Consider the following 22,920-nt stretch of genomic DNA (forward strand, 5'->3'; position numbering starts at 1 on the left):
ACACACACACACACACACACACACACACACACACACACACACACACACACACACACACAAGCACAGCGCACATAACGCTTTTATTCTGTGTTTATATTCTGTGATATACACAATGTACACCAACGATTTCACTACATAACACAACAACGGATTATATCCAAAACACAGCAACACTGGTTGATAATGGACTCTGAAAATGGCATACGATGACAGAGAATATGAGTTAAGTTGTTAGAAAACGAATGCAACCTATTACAACAGCCCTGCAATTAATTTTACCTTCAAAAACATAAAGGTGACAATGTTGAGTTTCTGTTGAAACAGTTTTAAAAAGGCTCTGGGTCTCTTATGGCCATTTCTGAATTTTCAGTAAACTGTGAAGTGTTTTCGTAATAATAAATTCACCTTATCAATGTTATCAAACCATGTTGTGGAAAAAGTCAGAAACACCAAAGAGTCAGTGACAGTCGCAGTATATAAGCTTAAATAAAAAGAACAAATTAAACAAAAAAATGTGGATTTAAAGTCAATAAAAATAAATAAATAAATAGGGGACTTACCAAACAACTCTTCATAATACGTTAGGATGTATGCACACATTTTTAGTTTATAGTCAAAATAAATGTATGTTAAGGTATATTAAATTATACCAAACAGCTACATACTTCAACTTTGCCAATTACTGTGAAAGTTTGAGATGAACAAATAACACCCTTTTCCACAAGCAGATACACAGCAGTAGGACTGTTAGCGATGTCCATTGACGAGCACCTGCAGCTACACGGACCAAATTGAATGGCGCACAGTAGGCGGGGTTTATTGAAGATTGACAGGTGCTGAACGAATAGGACGTTAGAATCTGCTGATGTTATGGAAAACATCGACCAATCACAATCAACAGAGGGCGCAACAGACTCATCGTGGTAAATGTAAACGGTTGAGTTTGTAGGTTAGAGTTTGTAAGTGAGCCTTTTACAGCAAATGTATTGCATTTACCAGCTAACGTTAAATGTACAGGATACACCGACATTTTATGTGAATAGCATAAAGGTAAACACAATGATGTTGTCAAGGGCAGAGCATGTTCTGCTGTCAGATTCTTAAACCAGCCTCATGAAACAGCACATGAAACGTTTATTAACAGCATCTTAAAGTTATGCTTCCATCCATTTATCGTGGGATATGGGGAGCTGCTGTCCACACACTAAGGACAAGGTTTGTTACCAAAATTCACCTTCCATTTTTGTATTATTGCCACTTTTACAGAAGTTGACATACTGCATGTTTTTTCCTTAAATATTGATATATTATTTGCTTTAAATATAATTCATTCCGTACCCACTAGTGCCCACTCAGCCCAGTGATTATACAACCTAAGTAAAACAATAGATTTTCAGATCAGATCTATACTCAAAGCACATATTAAACTTTGTTCACATCTTTAAATCAGTTGGTAAATAAGATAGTATTGTTTGTTATTGTTCCCTTTACCTCTTGATTAAATGCATCCAGATATAATAAATGTTGGTCTTCTATATTTATATTTTATTAACTCATATTATTCTTCAACTCCTTACATTTTTCAAATGAATATTTTTCTCTATTAATTCAGTTGTTTGCTGTCAAGTTTAAAGTTGTTTATTTATTTTACTGTATGTCAGTTATTGGGCTTCAGAATATACACGTTTTTTTCTCTACATAATGCAAACTAAACCTTTCTGTTCTGTCTAGACATAAAAAGCAGATTAGACCACACTCTTTAATCTAAATGTACCATCTACTTATCTACAGCATAGGAACTCCACCTTGCAGATTCTTATCCACCTGCGAGGGAATCCCGTTTGGACTGGCAGATGCTGAGAGCATATTTGCCTTATCATCGGGCCATGGCAGGTGTGGGGTGGCTGTGGTTCGAGCCAGTGGTCCCGCCTCAGCCACAGCTCTGAGATGTATGGCGGGGGTCTCACGCAGCCCTCCTCCTCCACGCACCGCTCTGTTACGCAGCATCAGAGACCCCATATCAAAAGAAGTTCTGGACCGTGGACTTGTCTTCTGGTTCCCAGGTATGATAAAACACACATTTAATTACTTTTAACTACATTTCTGCTATTTGTATTTTGGATATAGTCTACTTTACACACCATGGATTGCTTTCCCATCAAATAAATATAATACAGTACAATGTATGGTAATGCTAATGCAGAGTGGTCTTTTTATACCACTCTAAATGTAACAGTAATGGAAAAATAATGATTTAAAAATGGGCTAAAAAATAGAAAAACAAATTCGGCAAAATATTATTTAAATTATTTTCAACAGCACTGTGTGACTGACTGGTCAATTAAAAATATTTGTGAGATATTTTGTCTGTCTTGTATTGAATGAAGTATCTTTTGGTGCAAAGTGATGACAGACCAGCTTGATTGCTAAGTATTGATGTCAAGTCCGATCCCTTGTTATAACCTCAGAGCAGTATTGAGTCTTGGAATATCAGTCATATCACCCACTTGTAGCAGCCTGAGTTTAAAGAAAGTGTTCATAACATTTGCTCATCTTGTTTTTTTAAATGAGCAAAGACTGTGTTGTTTTCTCCCTCTTTTTATGTCATCAGGTCCTCATAGTTTTACAGGAGAGGACAGTGTGGAGTTCCACATCCATGGCGGCCCTGCTGTGATTACTGCTGTCCTACAGGCTCTAGGTAACCCTTATGAGTATAACATAATATTATTCAACTTCATATAATGCTTTATAACACGTACAGTGCCATATGATGCACTGTTTCTTAGCAATGTGTAAAAGGTATGGTTGTCCTCACAGTCCTGACTTTCCAAGCTGTGAGTTTTACAAGAAGTATTAACCCAATAACTGGTTGACTCATGTGACTGTCCATCACTTTGACTTAAAAGGGAAAACTGAAACATGATTTCCTATTTCTAAGATACTTATAATATGTGTCTTGACAAGCGTGACAATCCCTCTATGACTGAAAAGTAATATTTTACTGCAGTTCTCCAAATGGCCTTTAAGGTGGCAGTATTGTATAAATTAGACATTTAAATGAAATATTCTTTCCTTGCAAGATTTTCAATTATCAGGAATACATTAGTGTTTTACTTGAAGTTGATATCATAACCATTAAAAAAAAAAAGTAGTGACAATGTTGGCCATGATGACCTTGATTTTGCCAAAACGATTTGGGTTCTACGCAGTCTCCTCCTGATGAGGTTTGAACAATGGTTGTGAAAACAATGAAAACGTAACCTTTTTAACCTGCACAGTTGTGCCTGTTTTCATTCCAATTGAACCCTGAGTGACACATAGACCCTGCGGTTAACCCCCCCTTGTTTGGGCATGTGTGTGTGTGCATCATTCATGCCCGACCCGTGCATCATGCATTTCTCCATTTCTGTTTGCTGTGTGTGTTTGTGTGTTTGTCTTTGTTTGTTTGTGTGCGTGTGTGTGTGTGTTTCTCAGGAAGCGTGCCTGGCATGAGGCCTGCTGAAGCTGGAGAGTTCACACGGCGGGCCTTTCAAGCAGGGAAACTGGATTTAACAGAGGTAGGTCAAGAAGAGAATGTAAAAACAAAGAGACAGGTCTCTGCAGATGGCATACCAAGAGCCTTTCAGAGTATTTTAAAAGGTAAATTAATGTGGAAGAAAGAGGGTAAACAATGAACAGGGATTTCAAGTGTAAGCATATCAACAATGAAAATATTCAGTTTTTCAATTGGCTATCTAATAATGGATTCTGTAGATGGTGAAGTTCTATTCTCTAAGTATACAGCTATACTGTGAGCTCTGGACAATATGTTTACAGTTTTTAACTTTTTAACTTTTGAATACAGTTTATTATTTATTCAATCTATATTTATTGACACAGGCCTTTCAACAATTGTACTGTAGTCAAAAAATGATGTGCTTGCCGCACAGAAAGTTAACAATTACAAGTTCTAGCCAAGACTGTAAAGTTGATTTAATAAAAAGACTGACTTATATAATCAAATGAATCTCTTCCTTCAAAATAAGTAATGGAAACATTCCTAATTCTCACAGTTAGTCAGAATTAAAACAGTCGTGCTATAGATAAATGAAAACTGTATAGCAGTTATAACTATTATAATGCTATGTGCAGGTGGAGGGGCTCGGCGATCTGATCCATGCTGAGACGGAGGCTCAGAGACGACAGGCTCTGAGGCAGATGTCAGGAGAGCTGGGACACCTCTATCAGGACTGGACCCACAGACTGAAACGGGTAGGTGGTCCGATGGACAACGGTGGTGGGTTAGACAGTGGTTTCCAACATCCCACTGAGGCAGGGTGGTGTGCAAAATGTCTGGATCTCTGGGCTTGAGGGTGTAGGTGTAGCATTTGTGGCAGTAACTGCAGTTGCAGTTTGCTTTTAATCCGACTTGAACAATATTGTAACATTTTGGATTAATCTTAGTCTCCAATGCTACAAGGCCTGAAGTTGAGGTTTTCTTCCTATTACGTACATACTGTTTAAAACAAAAATATAGATTTCTAGATGTTTGGAGTGTTATATGAACTGAATTCATCTTTACTACAGAAACCATACACTCCATTTTCGAAAGAAAGATCAGTTTGGATGTTGGAAAAGTCTTAAAATCTCTGTTTCTCACACCAAGTGCTTTCTTTTTGTCTCTTGGCCTGAATGTTGACTTGATGTGCTGTGCTTATGTGCTGTACTTCATGTTGACTCAAACCCAACAGTACCTTGTTTTTAAATGACAAATGAACATAGCCTCTTTGGACATTCTGTTGTTGTATCCAATGCTGAGACGTTTTGGTAGCAGGAACAAGCCGTCCTGCTGGAGTTCTCCCTGGAGAGATTTTGTCCATGTTCATGTCTTACATTTCTTTTAAAACAGTTTTGAGGAAAGAACCTGTGTACCGTGCTGCAGGTCAGGCCTCAGTAGTTAGTTACACACCCAAACAGCTGCTTTTCCAACACAGTGTTGATGGATTCATTCATTGGGCTCTCACTCTTCCTGTTTCCATGTTGCTGCAGGACATTATTGAAAACCAAAAGCACTATTTGTACTAGTACATGTATAAATGTATTTTTCATTGAAAACAGGATTGCGAATAAACAGGAAAAATATGTGAATTAATTAAATAGGATGGATTGGGTTAAGTGTAACTTCAGGGAGGGGGAAGCAATCCGTGGAGTTAAGATAACACATTGCTTAATAATTTACACTTTTTTTTATGCAAGAAAAGCAATACATTTTTAAGCAGGTATAGCAATTAATGATAGTTATTATTAAAATATTTGAGAAACAGAAAAGATAATAATATTAAAGTATAATGTGTAAAGGATTACCCTATGTAATAAGGAAATCAGTTGAAATTGTAATACAATTTATAATAATACTATAATATCCATCACCCTTCTTAGCAAACCTAAGAAAAGTATATTTCGTTTTTCTAAGACCATAATATCTGATTAACAGAAAAGTATGAATAGTTTACTGAAGGATCCATTCCCCATTGTATAAACACAACTCATATTCCGTTGTTATTGTTATTCTTACTTTATGGTGGCCAAAGGGCCTGAAGGGATCAGGTCCTCCGCTCTGTTTTGGCACCAGAACTGACTCAGATCTCATTACGTTGTTTCCCGTCGACAGCCACTAATAAGAGTTCAAGTCCAGATACCTACTTTTCAATGTTGACTTTCTAAGAACGGAACTTTTCAAATAACCTTATTTATTGTGATATGGTGCAGATCCATCTTCCCTTAAGTGCCACCCATTTCCTGTAGTTTCCATTGCAGGATAACTGGTTTTGTTTTGGATGGATTAAAGATGAATGATTCCAGACAATGCAGCTGTGTGTTTTAGGACAGGCACACAATCCAAACATTTATATATTCTGAGCAGCAGTATGTGTTTCTTATCAATGCAGTATCCTGAAGTGTATACTGTTAGTATAGATAAGGGTCAGAAGGCTGAGTCAGTCTGGAAGTTAAGATAAATTACAGTATGATTAGAGTGGAGAAATTAAGGTGGATGTATAATTCAAATTAGGGGTTAGTGACATAGCTGATGGAGAATAATCTATAAAGCTTTTGTTTTATTTTTAATCAGATATGAAGACATGGTTAGAGGTGTTCAGTACACATTTAAATGAATCCTATTCATAAATCTTTAAATGTACCTAACAATATTCAGTTGGTTTTTTTGTGCCTAGGTTTATGTTTTGGGGATTTTTAGTACAATGTTAGTGAGTAGGTAAGTGATGTGTCAGTAAAGTGTTTTGTGAGTCCCACTATTACACATGGTTGTCCGACACCAATTTATATTCAAGCCAACTTTCCAAAAAGTTAAGAAACTTTGTGCAGTTGAAACTTCACTTTTCTGTGGGAGAATATAGCAACATTTTTGCTTTGCAGTCGTCTACTGTAAAACCTTAGACCTCTTTACTTGTTTGTAACAACACTTGTATTGTTGTTTTTTCCAAAAAGCCTGTTCCCCTGATAATGTGGCATATGTTCTTATGTCTGTCTTGTTTACTTCTAATCAGAGTATCAGTTTTCCTCATACGTCCTTTGAGGCGGTTCAGAGCAGCAGGTCACTGACTGCTGATGAACATTTCAACACAGTGGATGCAGGCCAAACCCTCTTTCTTGTGTGAACTGTTTGGAAGAATCAGACCAGGGATCTTTCAACGATTTGGCACCAGATCTGAATAACCGGTCCAGGTGGTCTCCCTTGAGAAACTCTGTAAAGTTCCTTATCTCAGGATGTTCCCTAAAAGCTATTTGAACGTCCCTGTATTTTGGGCTCACATTTCTGGGAATCTTGGTAATGAGACTTATACCATCTGTAGGGTGCGGGTTCAAACCCCCCAAACAATGTAGTTTTTTTTAAACTGTTGGCTTCCCACTTTTTAAATGGATTAAAGTATGGGAATATGATGCTTCCTGTTTTTGTGCAGCTATACTGCTATTGTCTTTAGGTTCCGCATGTCAATCAAGATAGTGATCTGTGCTGTGGAGGAAAAACTGGAACTTTCCCTTGTTTGTATTCTTAGTATTTTGAAGGAATTTCAAATGTTTGTTTACATGCAAAGTATGAATGTATGGGAGCACTTTGCATTTAGGTATATTGTCACCTAGGATTCTGGGATATAAATGGTTGCCATTTTTTACAAATTGTAATGAATGAATAATTAAACAATAATCAAAAAAATTGACAAAAGGTCAACCATTATTGAACTTAATTGTTAGATGTAACGATACCCTAATCAAAGTAGCTTTTCTTCATCACTGTCCTTGTATCACACGTGCCCCAGGAGTAGATGTGAGCTGTGACACCAGCAGGATTAATCGAATCAACTTTTCTTCTTCTTCTTTCGTGTAACGTTAGCGGTCCAACTCGGTGTCGTGTAGCCATGCCCGCATCTCTGGTCCTAGGTCGAAGAGGCTGGCTTCCGAGGGTGGTCTATATAAGGGGCAGATGGTGATTATATGGACAGCGGTCTGCTCAGGGTCACCGCACTCGCATGCCGCACTGTCCGCCAAGCCCCTCGTCTTCATCGATGTTTTAAAGCGACCGACCCCAGTTCGTAGACGGTTCCGAGTGGTCCACTGCCGGCGCGGTAGGTCGTCTCCTCCAATGGCGCCATCTCCTGGTTCCCAGATGTAACGGTGGATTCGGGAGGGCCCGGCTGACGCCCACTCCTGCTTCCAAGCTGCTGCCAACCATGCATCTCTGGAGATGTCCTCAGAGGTGAAGTTGAGCATCTCTTGAGCTGCTTTGTTGTAGGGGTAGCGGGACTTGAGTCTGCTTGGAGGTGCTGGTGTTATTATGGTGTTGTGCAGGATGTGCCTGTCATACTTTTGTGCCTTCCTGGCCAGGGCGAGGGTGGCAGCCTCCCGTCGGAGGCCGGCCGGTGCTATTCCCGCGAGGACTGGCAAGAGGGACACAGGGGTAGGCTTTAAGCATCCAGTTATTATTCGGAGGGAGGTATTGATAGCCACGTCGACCTTTCTCGCATGAGGGCTTCTGCTCCAGACTGGGGCGCAGTATTCCGCTACAGAGAAGACCAGGGCTTGAGTGGATATTCGCAGCGTCTTAGCGGAGGCTCCCCAGGTTGTTCCAGCGAGGCGGCGGATCAGCATGACCCTGGATGTCACCTTGGCCTTGACTTCTTCCAGGTGTTTTTTAAAGGATAATGTCCGATCCAGACGCACTCCAAGATACTTCGGGGCTTGCTGGACCTCCAGACATTTGTTGTTGACACGCACCTCAAGTTCCCTCCTGGCTTCTCTGGTGCTAAGGTGGTATGCCGCTGCGACTGTTTTTCCGACGCTGAGCTGTAGACGCCACCTTCGGAGGTATGCTACTAGTGTGCCCATGTCTTCGTTAAGACCCTCTTCCATCGCCTTCCACGTTGGTCGGCTCAGCATGATGGCAAGATCGTCTGCGTAGCCATACATCGGCGAGAGAACAGACCCCTGCGGTACCCCGTTCTTTAGTCTTCTGAGCCTACTGCACTGGCCACTGCTGATCTGGAGGATGAAGCTACGGTTGGAAAGTGTCTCCATGATGAACTTCACCATGTGGCGGTCCGGTATTGTTCTCAGCAGCTTCAGGTGGAGTCCCCGGAGCCACACGGTGTCATATGCAGCAGTCAGATCCAGGTACACTACCCCAGCTTTCTCATTGTCCTGGAAGCTGTCCTCGATGTCCTGACAGAGTAGTGTTACCTGGTCTGCTGTTGATCTTCCACGATGGAAACCAGCTTGTTCCCGTGGGAGCTGTGAGTCCACCACTGGCTCGATGCGGCTATGGATCATCCTCTCCAAGATCTTAAATGGGACACAGAGCAACGAGATTGGTCTGTATGACTTGGGGTCTTCTGCAGATTTATTTGGCTCCGGCAGAGCTATGACAGAGGCACGGCGCCAAGTCTTTGGGAGCTTTAATCTCTGGTAGCATGATGTATAGAAAGCACAGAGCCAGCCAGTTGTTGTTGTGCTCTGGTGGATGACGAACTCCGGGTGGATGTTGTCACGGCCAGGGGATTTGCCTGGCTTGAGCTTGCTCATGGCCTCACTGAGATCCTCTGCTGTGAATTCTCCCGAGAGGTTGGAATCGACACTGGCCGCTCCCGAGATGCAAGACACCTTACGCGATGTCAGTCGGGCAAAGGCTTTGTCAGCATCCGGGAAGCGGCCGTTCTTCAGGAGCTGGGATGCGATGGCGTTTTCTGTGACTGGGCAGCTGTGGGGTGTTGTATTTCTGCCTGTGAGCTGGTTGATGGTCTGCCACGCCTTGCGACTAGAATGGGTGAAGTCGATTGATTCAACGACCTCTGTCCATCTGGCCCTGCGGGTGATATCCAGCTTCTTGAGCAGTGCTGCTGCAGTCACATCCACCTCTCTGGAGCTAGCCCTCTGGTGGTCACACAGAAGGTGGCTGCATTCCTCGTCCCAATCCGGGATGTAATTCCTGTTATAGCCACGTGGGATGGACTTCTTTGCCGCACCCAGGAGGACCTGGCAGTATGCTGCATAGGCCGCATCCAGGTCGGCTGGGTCTGGCAGGCCAGCTGACCTTCTTTCAGTCTCCTCAGCATACGACTCCCAGTTGGCCTTTCGGAAGTTCCATCGCTTGACGGGTTTCCCTGGTACCGGTTCCACCAGTGATGGGACTTTAATGATGGATGGTCGGTGATGTGAGCGGAGAAACCTGTCCAGGACGCGTCTCACCGGTATCGGGCCGATACTGTGGCATATGGCGAAGGCCAGGTCCAGGTTGGTGGAGGTGTTCCAGCGTGCAGAGAAGAAGGTTGGAGGCTCCTTGGGGTCATACAGCAGCAGCGCATCAGTGTTGGAGGCCCATTCACTCAGCGCCACTCCATTAGGTGTTGTGTAGTTGTAACCCCAGTCTGTGTGCTGACAGTTGAAGTCACCTGCATAGATGGCGGGTGCAGTTATTGGTGGGAGTGACGTCGTGGACAGCTCTGATGGTGGGGGCTTATATACGTTGACGACTGATGTTTCCTGGATTTTTGTAACCAGCCACTCGATGTTAAAGCCTGGTGGGGATTGGCTACTGGCTGACCAGCTTATTTCAGTCCGGACGAACGTTGCTACACCGTGTTGCTTGCTGTAGATGGACCCAGCGAGATGGAACCCAGGGATCTTGAGGATGTTGTCTGATGTGCAGTGTGTCTCCTGCAGGAGCAGAACCGCTGCCCCATTGGAATCAGCCAGGTGACGCAGGACTTCGAGTGTGGCGGTTGTTAGGCCCTCGACATTGAGTTGAAGCACTAACAGGCCTCGGTTTTCGACGGTCGGGATGATTGCCCGTCCGCCGGTCCTAAGCCTGCCAGCTCGACGTTTGGTTGGCGACATTAGTTTCACAAGTTGGTCTTGCACCATTTCTTGTTACTTGCAGAGGAGGCCACGTGGAGGCTGTCGTCTTCTCCTCAACTTTTCATTGTCATGAATGTACACAGAACACACAGTGAAATTTAGACTTTGCATTTTACCAACCTTGATAGCAGTGAACAGCTCTGCATTAAGAGCCTGGGTGGGAGCTGCTGCCTACTGCTGATAAACTGTACTGCCTGTTACCTGTCACTCACATTTTCTCTGCTGCAACATTTCAACATGCGGTTAAAGTATGAAAATAATGATATAACTGTTTTAGAGTTGAATGTGTTAATTCTATAATCTGATTCAATCCTCTTCCTCTCTCTCTTGTCTGCTTTGTGTGTCACCCAGTGTCTGGCTCACGTTGAGGCCTTCATAGACTTCAGTGAAGACGAGCTAATTGAGGACGGGGTCTTAAACCAAGGTATGTGTACACTTTGTGCTCTTTACTGGAAAAACATGACAGAACAATCATTTCCTTAGGCTTTTAGAGGGCTCTGTTTCTCTCTAAGGAGATTGGAGTTTGACTGGCTTTCCTGTTTGGATCTTCAGCTGGCCATCGTGGGTGTTTGCTGCACTGTGGGGAGAAGCCATAGACATCAAACTGTTTAGAAGACGATTTCCTTTGAGGAAGTGTGGAGAGAAGGCCAGGGGGACAGTAGAGGCATTAGTCTTGCCTTCAAAGCTAACCTGACATGTTGCTCACAGGAATAATGCAGACAGCAAAGTACTGTTCTCTCTGTGCCCAGGTTTCCCATGCTTATTGTGTGTGTGTGTGTGTGTGTGTGTGTGTGTGTGTGTGTGTGTGTGTGTGTGTGTGTGTGTGTGTGTGTGTGTGTGTGTGTGTGTGTGTGTGTGTGTGTGTGTGTGTGTGTGTGTGTGTGTGTGTGTGTGGGAAGGAATGATTGTTTATTCTGGAGGAAAGAAATGTGGGTTCACTTCACGCCTAAAAAAAATTACTATAAAAATAATACTCTTTCCCCAAAAATAGAAAACATAGAAAACACTCTCATTCACATCCCATTTAATGTTATATCTGATGTTTTTTTACATTTTATTGAAATGCCAAGTTGGATGAATTAAAGTGTGGTCAGTCTAGATTTTCCTGTTTAGGAGCAACTGTTGTTGATATATTGGTTTGTCAAAAGCATTTTTACGCCTTAGTCACAGGCGGAAAGGGATCGGTCCATGACCCATTTTTATCGTCCAGACAAACGGTGTCAGACACCGGACAGCCTTTTTTTCTTCAAAGGACAGAAGTTCTCACCACAAGGCCATGAAAGTGAAATTGTAGAGAAGCCTTCGTCACTGGCCGTTCCCTCATTTGTTTTTATCTCACTGTCAACCCCACAGTGGACCGATGGGTGTGTGATCTGCAGGCAGAGATGGAGCGCCACCTAAAGGACGAGAGGAGGGGCGAGCGGTTACGCAGCGGAGTCCAGGTGGTCATCGCAGGAGCCACCAATGCAGGGAAAAGTAGCCTTCTGAACACACTCTGTAAGAAAATCAGTGCACACACACATACAAACACAACTTGTGGTTGGATTACCATTAAATATGTCTCACTATCTTAGAAATACTAACCTAACTTATAAATCACACTGCGGTCAGCCATGATTTGAGAGGGCAAGAAGGCAACATCTGTCATACCATAAGCAGCGTAGACTTACTTTTAAAGACCACACCATCTGTGAACAGTAGACCTTGCTCTTTGCAAAATGAATTACAGTATGATTTTTCGGAAAACATTAGATTCTGGCCGTGCGTCATGTGTTATCAGTCTGCTTTCAATTGCAACAGATTGTGTTGCAATGCTCATAAAGGAATATGGAAAATAATATAAAAGCAAACGTAATTAGTAGTATGTCAGTTTTCTCATTCTAGATCAGGTCTTTGGTTGTTTATCCTCATTTGTTTTCAACCTAATGAGCCCCTTGTTTATAGTCTAAGGTTATGTTTGTTTATGATATTGTATCCTTAAATCATTTTAAATCACAATCATACACTATCCAGAGAGGAGGCTTGGCAGGGTCTCCTCACAGCTTCCTACCAGAATAATAGACGTATTTATCAAACTTCAGATAGATTCCTGTTATAATTTCCTCTTCTAATTAGTCTTCCTGTGACCTAGACCCAGTCAGCACAGACACATATTGATGAGCTGGCAGCGTAATTTGACATGGCTGATGCTAGCAAAGTTCTTGAATGACGAATAAAGAAAGGATGACAACATATATTCTTGTTTGCACAGAACTTGTGAATAGACTACTGTATATAGAGATTTGTCAAAAAGCCTCACAAAATGACCAAAATGAACAATACATGGGCAAAAGGCCAACCATTATATACTCCAGATTACATATTGATTATAAGAGGCGATAGTGGCCACCTGTTTAAGGGAATTATTTATAATTTTTTAGCATAACAAAATTGACTTGGGGTTGTTAGGAAATCAGACAGTTTTGATAATCACATTGTTATTTTTGGTGTTTTTTCATGGGATTTGTTGACAATATGATACATATATAACATTGCCAACCTTATCCTTTAATGTTCTTTTATCCAGGCCAGAGACCTGCAGCAATTGTGTCTCCCATCGCTGGCACCACCAGGGACATAGTGGAGACGGCCCTGGACATCGGGGGATTCCCGGTCCTCTTGAGTGACACCGCCGGCCTCAGGGAGAGCCCCGACCTGGTGGAGAGGGAGGGGGTCCGCCGAGCTCGAGAGAGGTATATAGAATATAATTGGAGGGATAAAACCCTCTTTAATGGTCACACATGCAGAGCACACAGTACACACAGTGAAATGTGTTCTCTGCTTTTAACCCATCCTAGTACCAGGAGCAGTTAGAGGACAAAGCCCTTTTATTTTAAATATCCCAAAAAGTGATTTAACTGAGAGTATGTCGGGTGTAATCGTACAGTAGATTGCTGCTTCAGCAACTGCTCATGTTTGCATAATACTCAATCAAGATTGGCCTGAGGACCAATGGAATATGTCCTTGAAAACAAAGAGAGGAAGAAATAAGTCATTGCTTTTCCTCTGTACATCATGCTATATTTTCGTAATGTGTACCTTTTGTCTACATTTGTCACATCCATAGTTTATATTATTGCAGAGCCACAGATATAAATACATAGGAAAAACACTCTCAGGAGGTTGCGTAATGAAGAGGCTCCTTTCCTTTTCTAGGAGTATTCACCATCAACAGGTTCTTTATGCACGGTGTAGAGAATGCACATATATGGCATTTTGCTAACGGCCGCTTCCACTGTTTACACCAGCGAAGAATAGCAGTACTTATAACACTCGTCATCACTGCTTCATCAAATACAAACATGCAAACAGACACGCACACAAACGGGAACACTGGCACAAAAAAAGATTAATAATTCAGCTTTTATTCACAGACTTTATAGTATTATTATCACCTCATGTGACGAATATCAATTAAGTATGTTGCTAATTTTAATGGGATTTGCCACACCTTTTCAATATAAGAAAATACTCTTAAACATACATTCCATCAAATAATGTATTTTCCAAATCCAAAGATTGTTTGGGGACTCATATCCAAAGAAAATTCTGATGTGACTGCATAACAAAAAATCTTCAGGTCAAATATTGCGTAATCACTTGACTGTTTGTCAAGTTATTTGGGCGAGCTGGTGGCTCGGTAGGAAGGGTGGGCAGTTTGTGTTCTACGGGGGAACTTCTGGTGTAAGGAGCAGGTCAGAGGCTCGGGACCCGGGTCACTACAGGAAGGAAGGGGTAAGAACAGCATCCGCTGGTGCTGCTGACCTCACAGTGGGACCAAGTGCAGGAGGGTCAACCAAATACCATTACAAAACTGCCAAATCACAGTCTTCGTGGGACATACTGTAATGTTCTCTTATTTGGTCTAATATCTTATCTTATCATTTCAGTCTCTGGAAAAGTGCAGTTACTAGTTGTGTTTCAAGGTCAAATGTTGAGGTTGCTTTCTTTCCACCAGAGTGGAGCAGGCCGATCTGACGCTGGTGGTAGCGGACTGTGCTGATCTCCCCTCTGATGCTCAGCAGGCTGCAGCCTTCCTCCAGGAGCACCTCAGGAGTGTCCTGCCCCCCCAGGAGCAGCCTGAGACGGGTAAGATATCTGGAACACAAATGTTCCCCATCAAACATCATAGGGTGTTTGCTCTTCAAATCAGTATTGTACAGAATGTAATGTATTGTGACACAAGTTGCTCGCTAACAGGTCCATCTTGCATTATTAAATGATACTAGCGGTTGATTCAAGGACTACTTACTTACAGTATTCCAGGGAGTACTGGCTGGAAGGAGAGTTTTGTGTCATCAAGAGTGATCAAATATAAGTCTCTATGCCTTGAGTCAATGGTGATTGATCAACATTTTTTCTTCCTTCCTTTCTTGCCACAGTGTTTCCTGCAGACAGGTTGCTCCTGGTGCTGAACAAAATGGACCTGCTGCCTGAGGAGCAGAGGCTTGAGCTCGACGGGGAGCTGAGACGAGTCTCTGGATTCCCTCCTGTCTGTCTGATCTCCTGCCACACTAAGGAAGGAGTGCACGACTTCCTCACAGTGCTGCACAGCAGTGTTAAAACTCTGTGAGTAGCTTCAATTTATAATATGTTGGCAGAGCAAAGTCAGGATGTCTCGTTTTAATATTGTTTATCTTATGCATATCAAAATGTACTGTATTGTACAGAACTTGTACATGTTATTGATTTTGACAAGCTTCCAAAACTATCTTTATTCAACCTCAAATTACTTTTGTCCAGTTGTGAAAAGGATTGCATCTAACTCACATGTGTTTTGCACAGTTTGTATCAATCAATCAATGTTTATTTATATAGCCCAATATCACAAATGTTACATTTGTCTCAGTGGACTTCACAGTTCGTACAGAATATCAGTATGACAATACAACACCCTCTGTCCTTAGACCCTCACATCGTACAAGGACAAACTTCCGGAGAAAACCCACAGTTTAAAGGGGAAAATGGGAGAAACCTCAGGGAGAGCAACAGAGGAGGGATCCCTCTCCCAGGACGGACAAACGTGCAATAGATGCTGTGTGTAAATTGAAAAGATAATACATTTGCAACATAGGTAGTCCAAATATTTGGAAATGCATGTGTGTATAATAGGAAGATGAATCCACAAGGATATCCATCCAGGACTTATGATCCAGGACCACAGCCACAACTCAAGATCCAGGGCACAGGACCGCAGGATCATCCATGACTCCGGATCCCGGTGTATATAGACACCAAAAAGAAAGACATTTGGGGAAGCTGGGTTAATCGGAACATGAGAGTACACAGGTATAGACAGAGAGAAGGAAGAAGTAAGATGTCCCCCGACAAACTAAGCCTATATCAGCAAAACTAGGGGCTGAATCTAATCAGCCCTAACTATAAGCTTTATCAAAAAGGAAGGTCTTAAGCGCACTCTTATAAACGGATAGGGTGTCTGCCGCCCGAACACAAACTGGAAGCTGATTCCACAAATGTGGAGCTTGATAAGAAAAGGCTCTGGCTCCCATTGTACTTTTAGAGACTCTAGGAACAACCAACAACCCTGCATTCTTGGAACGCAATGCCCTAGTAGGACAGTAGGGTATAATGAGTTATTTAAGGTAAGATGGCGCCTGCCCATTAAGGGCTTTGTAGGCGAGAAGAAGAATTTTCTATAGGGAGCCAGTGTAAGGCAGCCAGAATAGGAGTAATGTGGTCCCTTTTCCTAACTCTGGTTAGTACACGAGCTGCAGCATTTTGAATCAGCTGAAGCGACTTAACTGACTTCTTGGTACACCCTGATAATAAAGAGTTACAATAATCCAGCCTTGAAGTAACAAATGCATGGACTAGTTTCTCTGCATCGTTTTGAGGCAAGATATGCCTGATTTTTGTAATGTTACGTAGGTGGAAGTAGGCGGCCCTTGAAATTGATTTTATGTGGGCGTTAAAGGATAACACCAAGATTCCTTACAGTATCACTGGAGGCCAAATTAATGCCATCCATAGTTAGTATATCTTTAGATAATTTGTTTCGTAGATTCTTCGGGCCAAGTACAATAACTTCAGTTTGGGTCGTGTTTAACATAACAAAATGTAAGGTCATCCACGTTTTTAAGTCCTTGAGGCAGTCTTGAATTTTATTTAGATGATTATTTTCATCAGGCTTGATTGATAAATATAGTTGAGTATCATCCGCATAACAATGAAAGTTTACAGAATGATTCCTTATAATATTGCCTAACGGAAGCATATATGATGTGAACAAAATAGGTCCGAGCACTGAGCCCTGTGGCACTCCATGGCTAACTTTGGTTTGCGTGGAAGATTCATCGTTGACACGTACAAACTGAGAGCGTTCAGATAGATAGGACCTAAACCAGCCTAAAGCAGTTCCCTTTATGCCAACTAAGTGCTCTAGTCTTTGCAATAGGATATCATGGTCGATAGTATCAAATGCAGCACTGAGATCGAGCAAAACAAGAATAGAGACAAGTCCCTTGTCTGAGGCTATTAGAATGTCATTTGTGATTTTAACCAGAGCTGTCTCTGTGCTATGATGTGTTCTAAAGCCAGACTGAAAATCTTCAAATAAATCATTGTTTTTTAAGTAATCACACAGCTGTTTTGCGACTTTTTCTCAAGAATTTTTGAGAGGAACGGAAGATTAGAAATAGGTCTATAGTTGGCTAAAACCTCTGGATTGAGGTTGTGCTTTTTAAGAAGCGGTTTTATCACTGCTACTTTGAATGATTGTGGAACATAGCCTGATAATAAAGACATATTCATAATATTTAATAAAAAAGTGCTAATTAATGGAAAAACTTCCTTCAACAGCTTAGTTGGAATTGGGTCTAACATACACGTTGATGGTTTAGAAGAGAGAATCATTGAATTTAATTGTTCAAGGTTAATGGCTGAAAAGCATTCTAGTTTACTATCTAGTGTAATATTAGAACTTACGTTTCCGGGAGCTGTTGATAACACTATACTGGTCAAAGGCAAGAGGTCATTAATTTTGTTTCTAAGAGTAACAATTTTATCGTTAAAAAAGCACATCAAATCATTACTACTGAGTGCTATGGGAATAGAAGGCTCAATCGAGCTATGGCTCTCTGTCAGCCTGGCTACAGTGCTGAAAAGAAATCTTGCATTATTCTATTAATGAAGAGTAGTAGGCTGCTCTCGCTTTACGCAGTGCTTTCTTATATTCATTGAGAGTAATATGCCAAATTAAACGAGATTCTTCAAGTTTAGTGGAACGCCATATCCTTTCAAGTTGTCTCGTCTTTTGCGGGTTTCGGCATTATGCATTAATTCGGCATTATGCCTATGTTGTTTTATTTTCTTCTTTTTCAAAGGAGCAACAGAGTCTAATTTTATTCGCAGCGCATCTATAGCACTATCAACAACATGATCAATTTGGGGTGGTGTACATTTTGTATAAGTTTCCTCCCCTACATGCAGACATGCTATCGAGTTACGTATTGGTGGAATCTCTTCCTTAAATTTGGCTATAGCACTAACAGATAGGTTTCTGCTGCAGGAGCTTTTGACTAATGCTTTGTAGTCTAGTAACAGTACTTCAAAAGTTACTAAGAAATGGTCGGATAAAGCAGGATTATGCGGTTCGACTAATAGTTGCTCAATTTCAATACCATAAGTCAGAACAAGGTCGAGAGTGTGATTATAGCAGTGGGTTAGTTTATTTACACTCTGACAAAAACCAACAGAATCTAATATAGAGTTAAATGCAACAGTAAGGCTATTTTTATCATCGTCAACATGAATATTAAAGTCACCTACGATAATTACTTTATCTGTTTTAAGAACCAAAGTTGATAAAAACTCAGAGAATTCTGATAAGAATTCTGAATAAGGACCTGGTGCACGGTACACTGTAACAAATAAGATTGGCTGCAAAGTTTTCCAGGTCGGATGCGCAAGACTAAAACGAGACTTTCAAAGGAGGTATAATTTAATTTTGGTTTAGTATTGATAAGTAAACTTGAGTCAAAGATTGCTGCAACTCCACCTCCTCGGCCCGTGCCTCGGGCAATATGAGTATTGATATGGCTGGGTGGAGTGGCCTCATTTATGCTGACATATTCTTCATGTCTCAACCAAGTTTCAGTGAGACAGCATATATCAATATTATAATCTGATATTAAATCATTTACCAATATTGCTTTAGATGCTAGAGATCTTATGTTTAAGAGACCACATTTAATCTTCTTGTTTTGTTGCACTGTAGTAGTTGTTACATTTACTTTTATTAGGTTATTATGTATGACACCTCTATTAGGTTTTACCTTAAATTGTCCTTGGGTTCGGGATTCCTATGGATGACTGCCTAGGAGAGAGCGCAGAGAAGCGTGTAAGACTGCGACTCCGCCTCCTGGTCTCAACTCCAGTTTGTCATGGATTAAGTCCACAAAGCCCTGAAATGTTTGCCGAAATTAGATTTGCACCTGCCGTCTCTCTTAATCAGACCTGGTTTTCCCCAGAAGGCTGTCCAATTATTTACGAAGCCCACATTGTTTGCTGGGCACCACCAAGACAATGTATGTATGTATACGTATGTATGTTTTAAGCATTGATTGTTTACAGTTTTAAAGGTTTAATTGCGAGCAACAACTAGTTTTGTGAAGAATATAGGTTTAAACTGCTTCAGCTGCAGTGTATCTTGAAACTACCACAAGGGTCCCTAGGCTCTTGTCATAAATTCAGTCAGACAAGTCAAAAAATGCGGAATATTTGTGCTGCAAATGGTTTACTTCCTTTCTGAAATACAAAAAAATAAGTGTCTGTATCATTTTGATTCTGACTTCCTCTGTAGGTGTGGCGACCCTCTGTCTGGTGCCCCCACCCTGACCCAGGCCCGCCACAGGGCCCACCTGCAGCAGTGTTTTTCGGCCATGGCTCAGTACCAGCGGTACCGGGACCTGGACCTGGCTCTAGCAGCCGAAGGTGTCCGCCTGGCTCTCACCAGCCTGGGCCGGATCACTGGACGTGTCGGGGCAGAAGAGATCCTAGATATCATCTTCAAAGACTTCTGCATTGGAAAATGAGCAGACGAGTGTCAGCGAAAACATGAAGTATGAGCCTCCTCAGAGAGGAAGGCTGCATTCTTGCCTAGTCCCAGAGTAACAGTAAAGAAAACAAGATAAAAAAGAGCAGCAGCATTTTGCCAGGCTTTGAGACAAAGTAAACGTGTCAAACGAGTCAAATTAGCCTTCTTGGCTGCAGGGTCATTTTGCTCCCAAGACACAGAAATCTTTGTTTTATGTTAATGCTCTGCAAAAGACTGAAATAGTTTTAACGTGATGACAGGTGCCTCTGAGGCCCCATGTGCTGGCCAAGTGTTTGGCAAGTCTTGAGTCATAATGTAAAATTAGTTCTTGAAAGCCTTTGATAGGTGAACATTGGGCTCTTGGGCCGCAACATTACAGCCAAGATTCTTTCAGTAAAACAAGCCCGCTGCAGACCTGTGAGAGGTCATGGACTCAAACTGTGGATGTTTACTTGAACTGCAAGACAATGCATTTATTTTTCTTTTGGGTGGGGTGGGGGGAGGCATTCTAACAATTAAAATGTACTGTTTGTTATTTATTTACTTTTTAAAGTTTATTTCATTTTCAAAGAAATTAGTAAGGCTATTTAAGATTTGGACAGCAGTTATTTAATACAAAAATAAACACATGTCACATTGGGTCTTGATGTGTAGTAGGGGAATAATAATAAATCAAATTTGATTTCATAAATCAAAAAGAGAAATAGAAAAAATCTTATAATAAATACATACGATTATCTTTAAACCTGCATTCATTTCAGAATTTTGACACATGTAGTGTAACAACTAATTGATTTGGTGAGGTCTAAATCCTACATAAAGCACATCATAATGTATACAGCATTTGGGTCGGTGTGGCCCCGCTCCCCTCTCTACTCTGTGGGAAGGGGACGTTTTTGGAGGCAATGCTTTTGGTGCCCTTTGTTCCCCTGTCAATCTGAGCCCCATCAAATATTTATGTTTCCTCGTTGAACTTCCCACCCTTCTTCCCCAGGCGGTTTCTTCTCTGACGACAGTTGCCCTGCTGTACTTCAGCATGGCTGCCCGTCTTGCTACTTTTTTGTCTCTCTCCACTTTGTCTCGACTACCTGACCTTTCCTCTTACCGCACTGTCCTGTCAGCCTTTTGGTCCTCTTTCATGTTCCCCCTGATTAATCACCACACCGGGGGAGTTGAAGCTAAAAGCAGGATTTGCTGTCGTACAAATTAGAGGCAGTAAATTGTGGAGCTTGGTTTGTCTTTGAAGTCGTGCCTGTGTGACATTTCTTTACCACAGATGTGAAAAAATGTGTTTACCAATGCCTTGGGTTTCTACTGTATTTCCATACCAAAACAATACTTATTTTGATACCTTATTTTCAGAAAATGATTGTGATTGGTCTACAACTTTAAGTTTTGAAATGTATTAACAATATTATATGGACTGCCAGGAAGTTTTTTTTAACAGTCATGGTCCCCAGAGGATGTCTCCTAAAGGCTTTGGTGAGTCAAATTTATGATTTATAAGTATTGAACGGGTTGCCATTATATTTACTACGGATGATGATATGCACATCACAACCGTCCAGTTGTCCAATACTACAAACCTAATGACACTCCGACAATAAGGACCCGCCTCAACTCTACTTTGTGTATAGAGTTACTCAGAAAATGTTAATTGCCATGCTATATTTGAATAATATATTGTAGGGCCATACCTATATAAGGTATATTTATATGTATTTTTTCAAAATACCAAACAGATCATGCATTTTAGCCATGCCTCATTTTGCTCTATTTTCCTCTCCTCCACCTTGTCTTTGCATGCGCTGCAGCTGACCACGCCCCCCTGCAAAGGAGGGGGCCGAGTTATGAGCGTCATGTTACCATGCTATTACCATACCACGGCAACCTCTCATTCCCCTGATAGGTGTAGAGTTGGCCATATAGGCGGAGCTCCTCGTCACTGACGTCAGACTATTTTCAAATCTGTATCAGATCCGTTGCAGCCCCGTTTTTAGAGATTTGGGTATGGAGGAAAAGAGAGACGGTTGTGTTTTCTGACACTTGGTGAGTTCCCTGACACAACGGGGACACATATTCAATTATAAAAGACGTACAAAAGTGCATTTTGCATGATAGGTCCCCTTTAAGTTAACATATGGATATAAATATTAAACCTGCTTAACATCAGCATGTAAGAATCATCTTAACACAAGCAGCCATTTGGCTTACCATATGTAAAAAGATGTTGAGGGAAGAAAATATAAACACAAACCAATATAAAACACATAATTAAAAGAATTAAGATAACTCAAATGAAAACATATCTTGAGTAAGATTTAACATCTAATACATATTAATATTCTTTACTGGATACTGAATGGCCAACCCAGTCTCACGGCATTTCGTGTTCACCAACACGATTTTTAATCTTGATTCGTGTTCACCAACACGATTTGCCCCTTTTTTTCGTGTTGCACAGCACGGTTTTAAAAGCAATGTATTTCTACTGCCTGCAGCACGTCTTTTTCTCCGGTCGGGTCGAGGAAGACCGGAAGCTGTGTGGTTCATAAAAACATGTTCTTACTCAATATCAATCCACAGTTATTGCTTTTATTTGAAATCGTATAATTTCGGACTTTTGTTGCCGTCTGTGAGGGAAATAAATGGGGCTCAGAGCCTCAGGATACTGAAATCTGTATTTTTTAAATCTTTTTTTCCTTCTAATTTGTTATTCTTTTCAAAATAACACACTGTTATTTACTCACCAATAACAATCAATTATCCTTGCTTTTATTTATTGGTTTAATTCCATAATCTCTAGCTTTTTTGGCGTCCGTCAGGAACTGAATTTCAAAATAAAAATAACCGGAAACAGACGTAGGCATTTCGAGCGATTACCCAAGATCCTCAGCTATGGTTTTAAGCTCGCTTATTGGATGTTTTATCCGGAATGCATGCTGGGATTTGGTGTTTATATGATATGAAATCCGGAAAACATTTTAAAAGAATAAAATAATACTTAATTCCGAGTGTTCTTGCTTTTCTCTTTGAAAGTCATCACATAACGGCATTGTAATACACGGTTCGGCTGCATTGTATATTACAGATCTGCCGTAGTTCTTTATTTATAGAGCCCTGATGAGAAGACCTTTGGAAAAACTGAGAAAATGCCGCCGAAACTGAATACTTGACGTGAATCATAAATATATTCAACAATTAAACAACATCTTCAATTTCTCTTCACACAATACGTCTCCTTGCAGTATCAACACTAATTCGGCTGACTTTTACATTTGATCTAATTCACAGATAGGTTATATTTACACCATAACGGTGCACAGCTGATATAAAAGGACTGTAGTTTTTAAAGATATTACTGATTTTCTTTGAATGTAAGAATGTAAATACTGAGTCTGAAATAGTATAGCAATATG

General features: G+C 41.2%; 1 protein-coding gene across 1 annotated transcript; it reads left to right on the forward strand.

Moving 5' to 3' along the window:
- The first annotated feature begins 914 nt into the window (after nt 1–914).
- On the forward strand, nt 915–22,515 carry gtpbp3 (GTP binding protein 3, mitochondrial). The gene is made up of 11 exons (XM_034080473.2): nt 915–1,215; nt 1,792–2,063; nt 2,612–2,698; nt 3,475–3,557; nt 4,132–4,251; nt 10,759–10,831; nt 11,761–11,904; nt 12,974–13,139; nt 14,405–14,535; nt 14,829–15,015; nt 19,268–22,515. The coding sequence occupies exons 1-11, from the start codon at nt 1,157–1,159 to the stop codon at nt 19,497–19,499; spliced, it is 1,554 nt and encodes a 517-aa protein (XP_033936364.1). The 5' UTR covers nt 915–1,156; the 3' UTR covers nt 19,500–22,515.
- Nucleotides 22,516–22,920: the final 405 nt, after the last annotated feature.

This window comes from Pseudochaenichthys georgianus, chromosome 4, assembly GCF_902827115.2.
Source record: "Pseudochaenichthys georgianus chromosome 4, fPseGeo1.2, whole genome shotgun sequence".
Classification (NCBI taxonomy): domain Eukaryota; kingdom Metazoa; phylum Chordata; class Actinopteri; order Perciformes; family Channichthyidae; genus Pseudochaenichthys; species Pseudochaenichthys georgianus.

Bases quoted from the DNA above. Each gene is read 5' to 3' on its own strand.
- gtpbp3 (XM_034080473.2), top strand. From the start codon at position 1,157: ATGCTTCCATCCATTTATCGTGGGATATGGGGAGCTGCTGTCCACACA. The intron at 11,905-12,973 runs GTAAGAAAATCA...TCTTTTATCCAG, and splicing joins TAGCCTTCTGAACACACTCT to GCCAGAGACCTGCAGCAATT. The intron at 13,140-14,404 runs GTATATAGAATA...TCTTTCCACCAG, and splicing joins GTCCGCCGAGCTCGAGAGAG to AGTGGAGCAGGCCGATCTGA.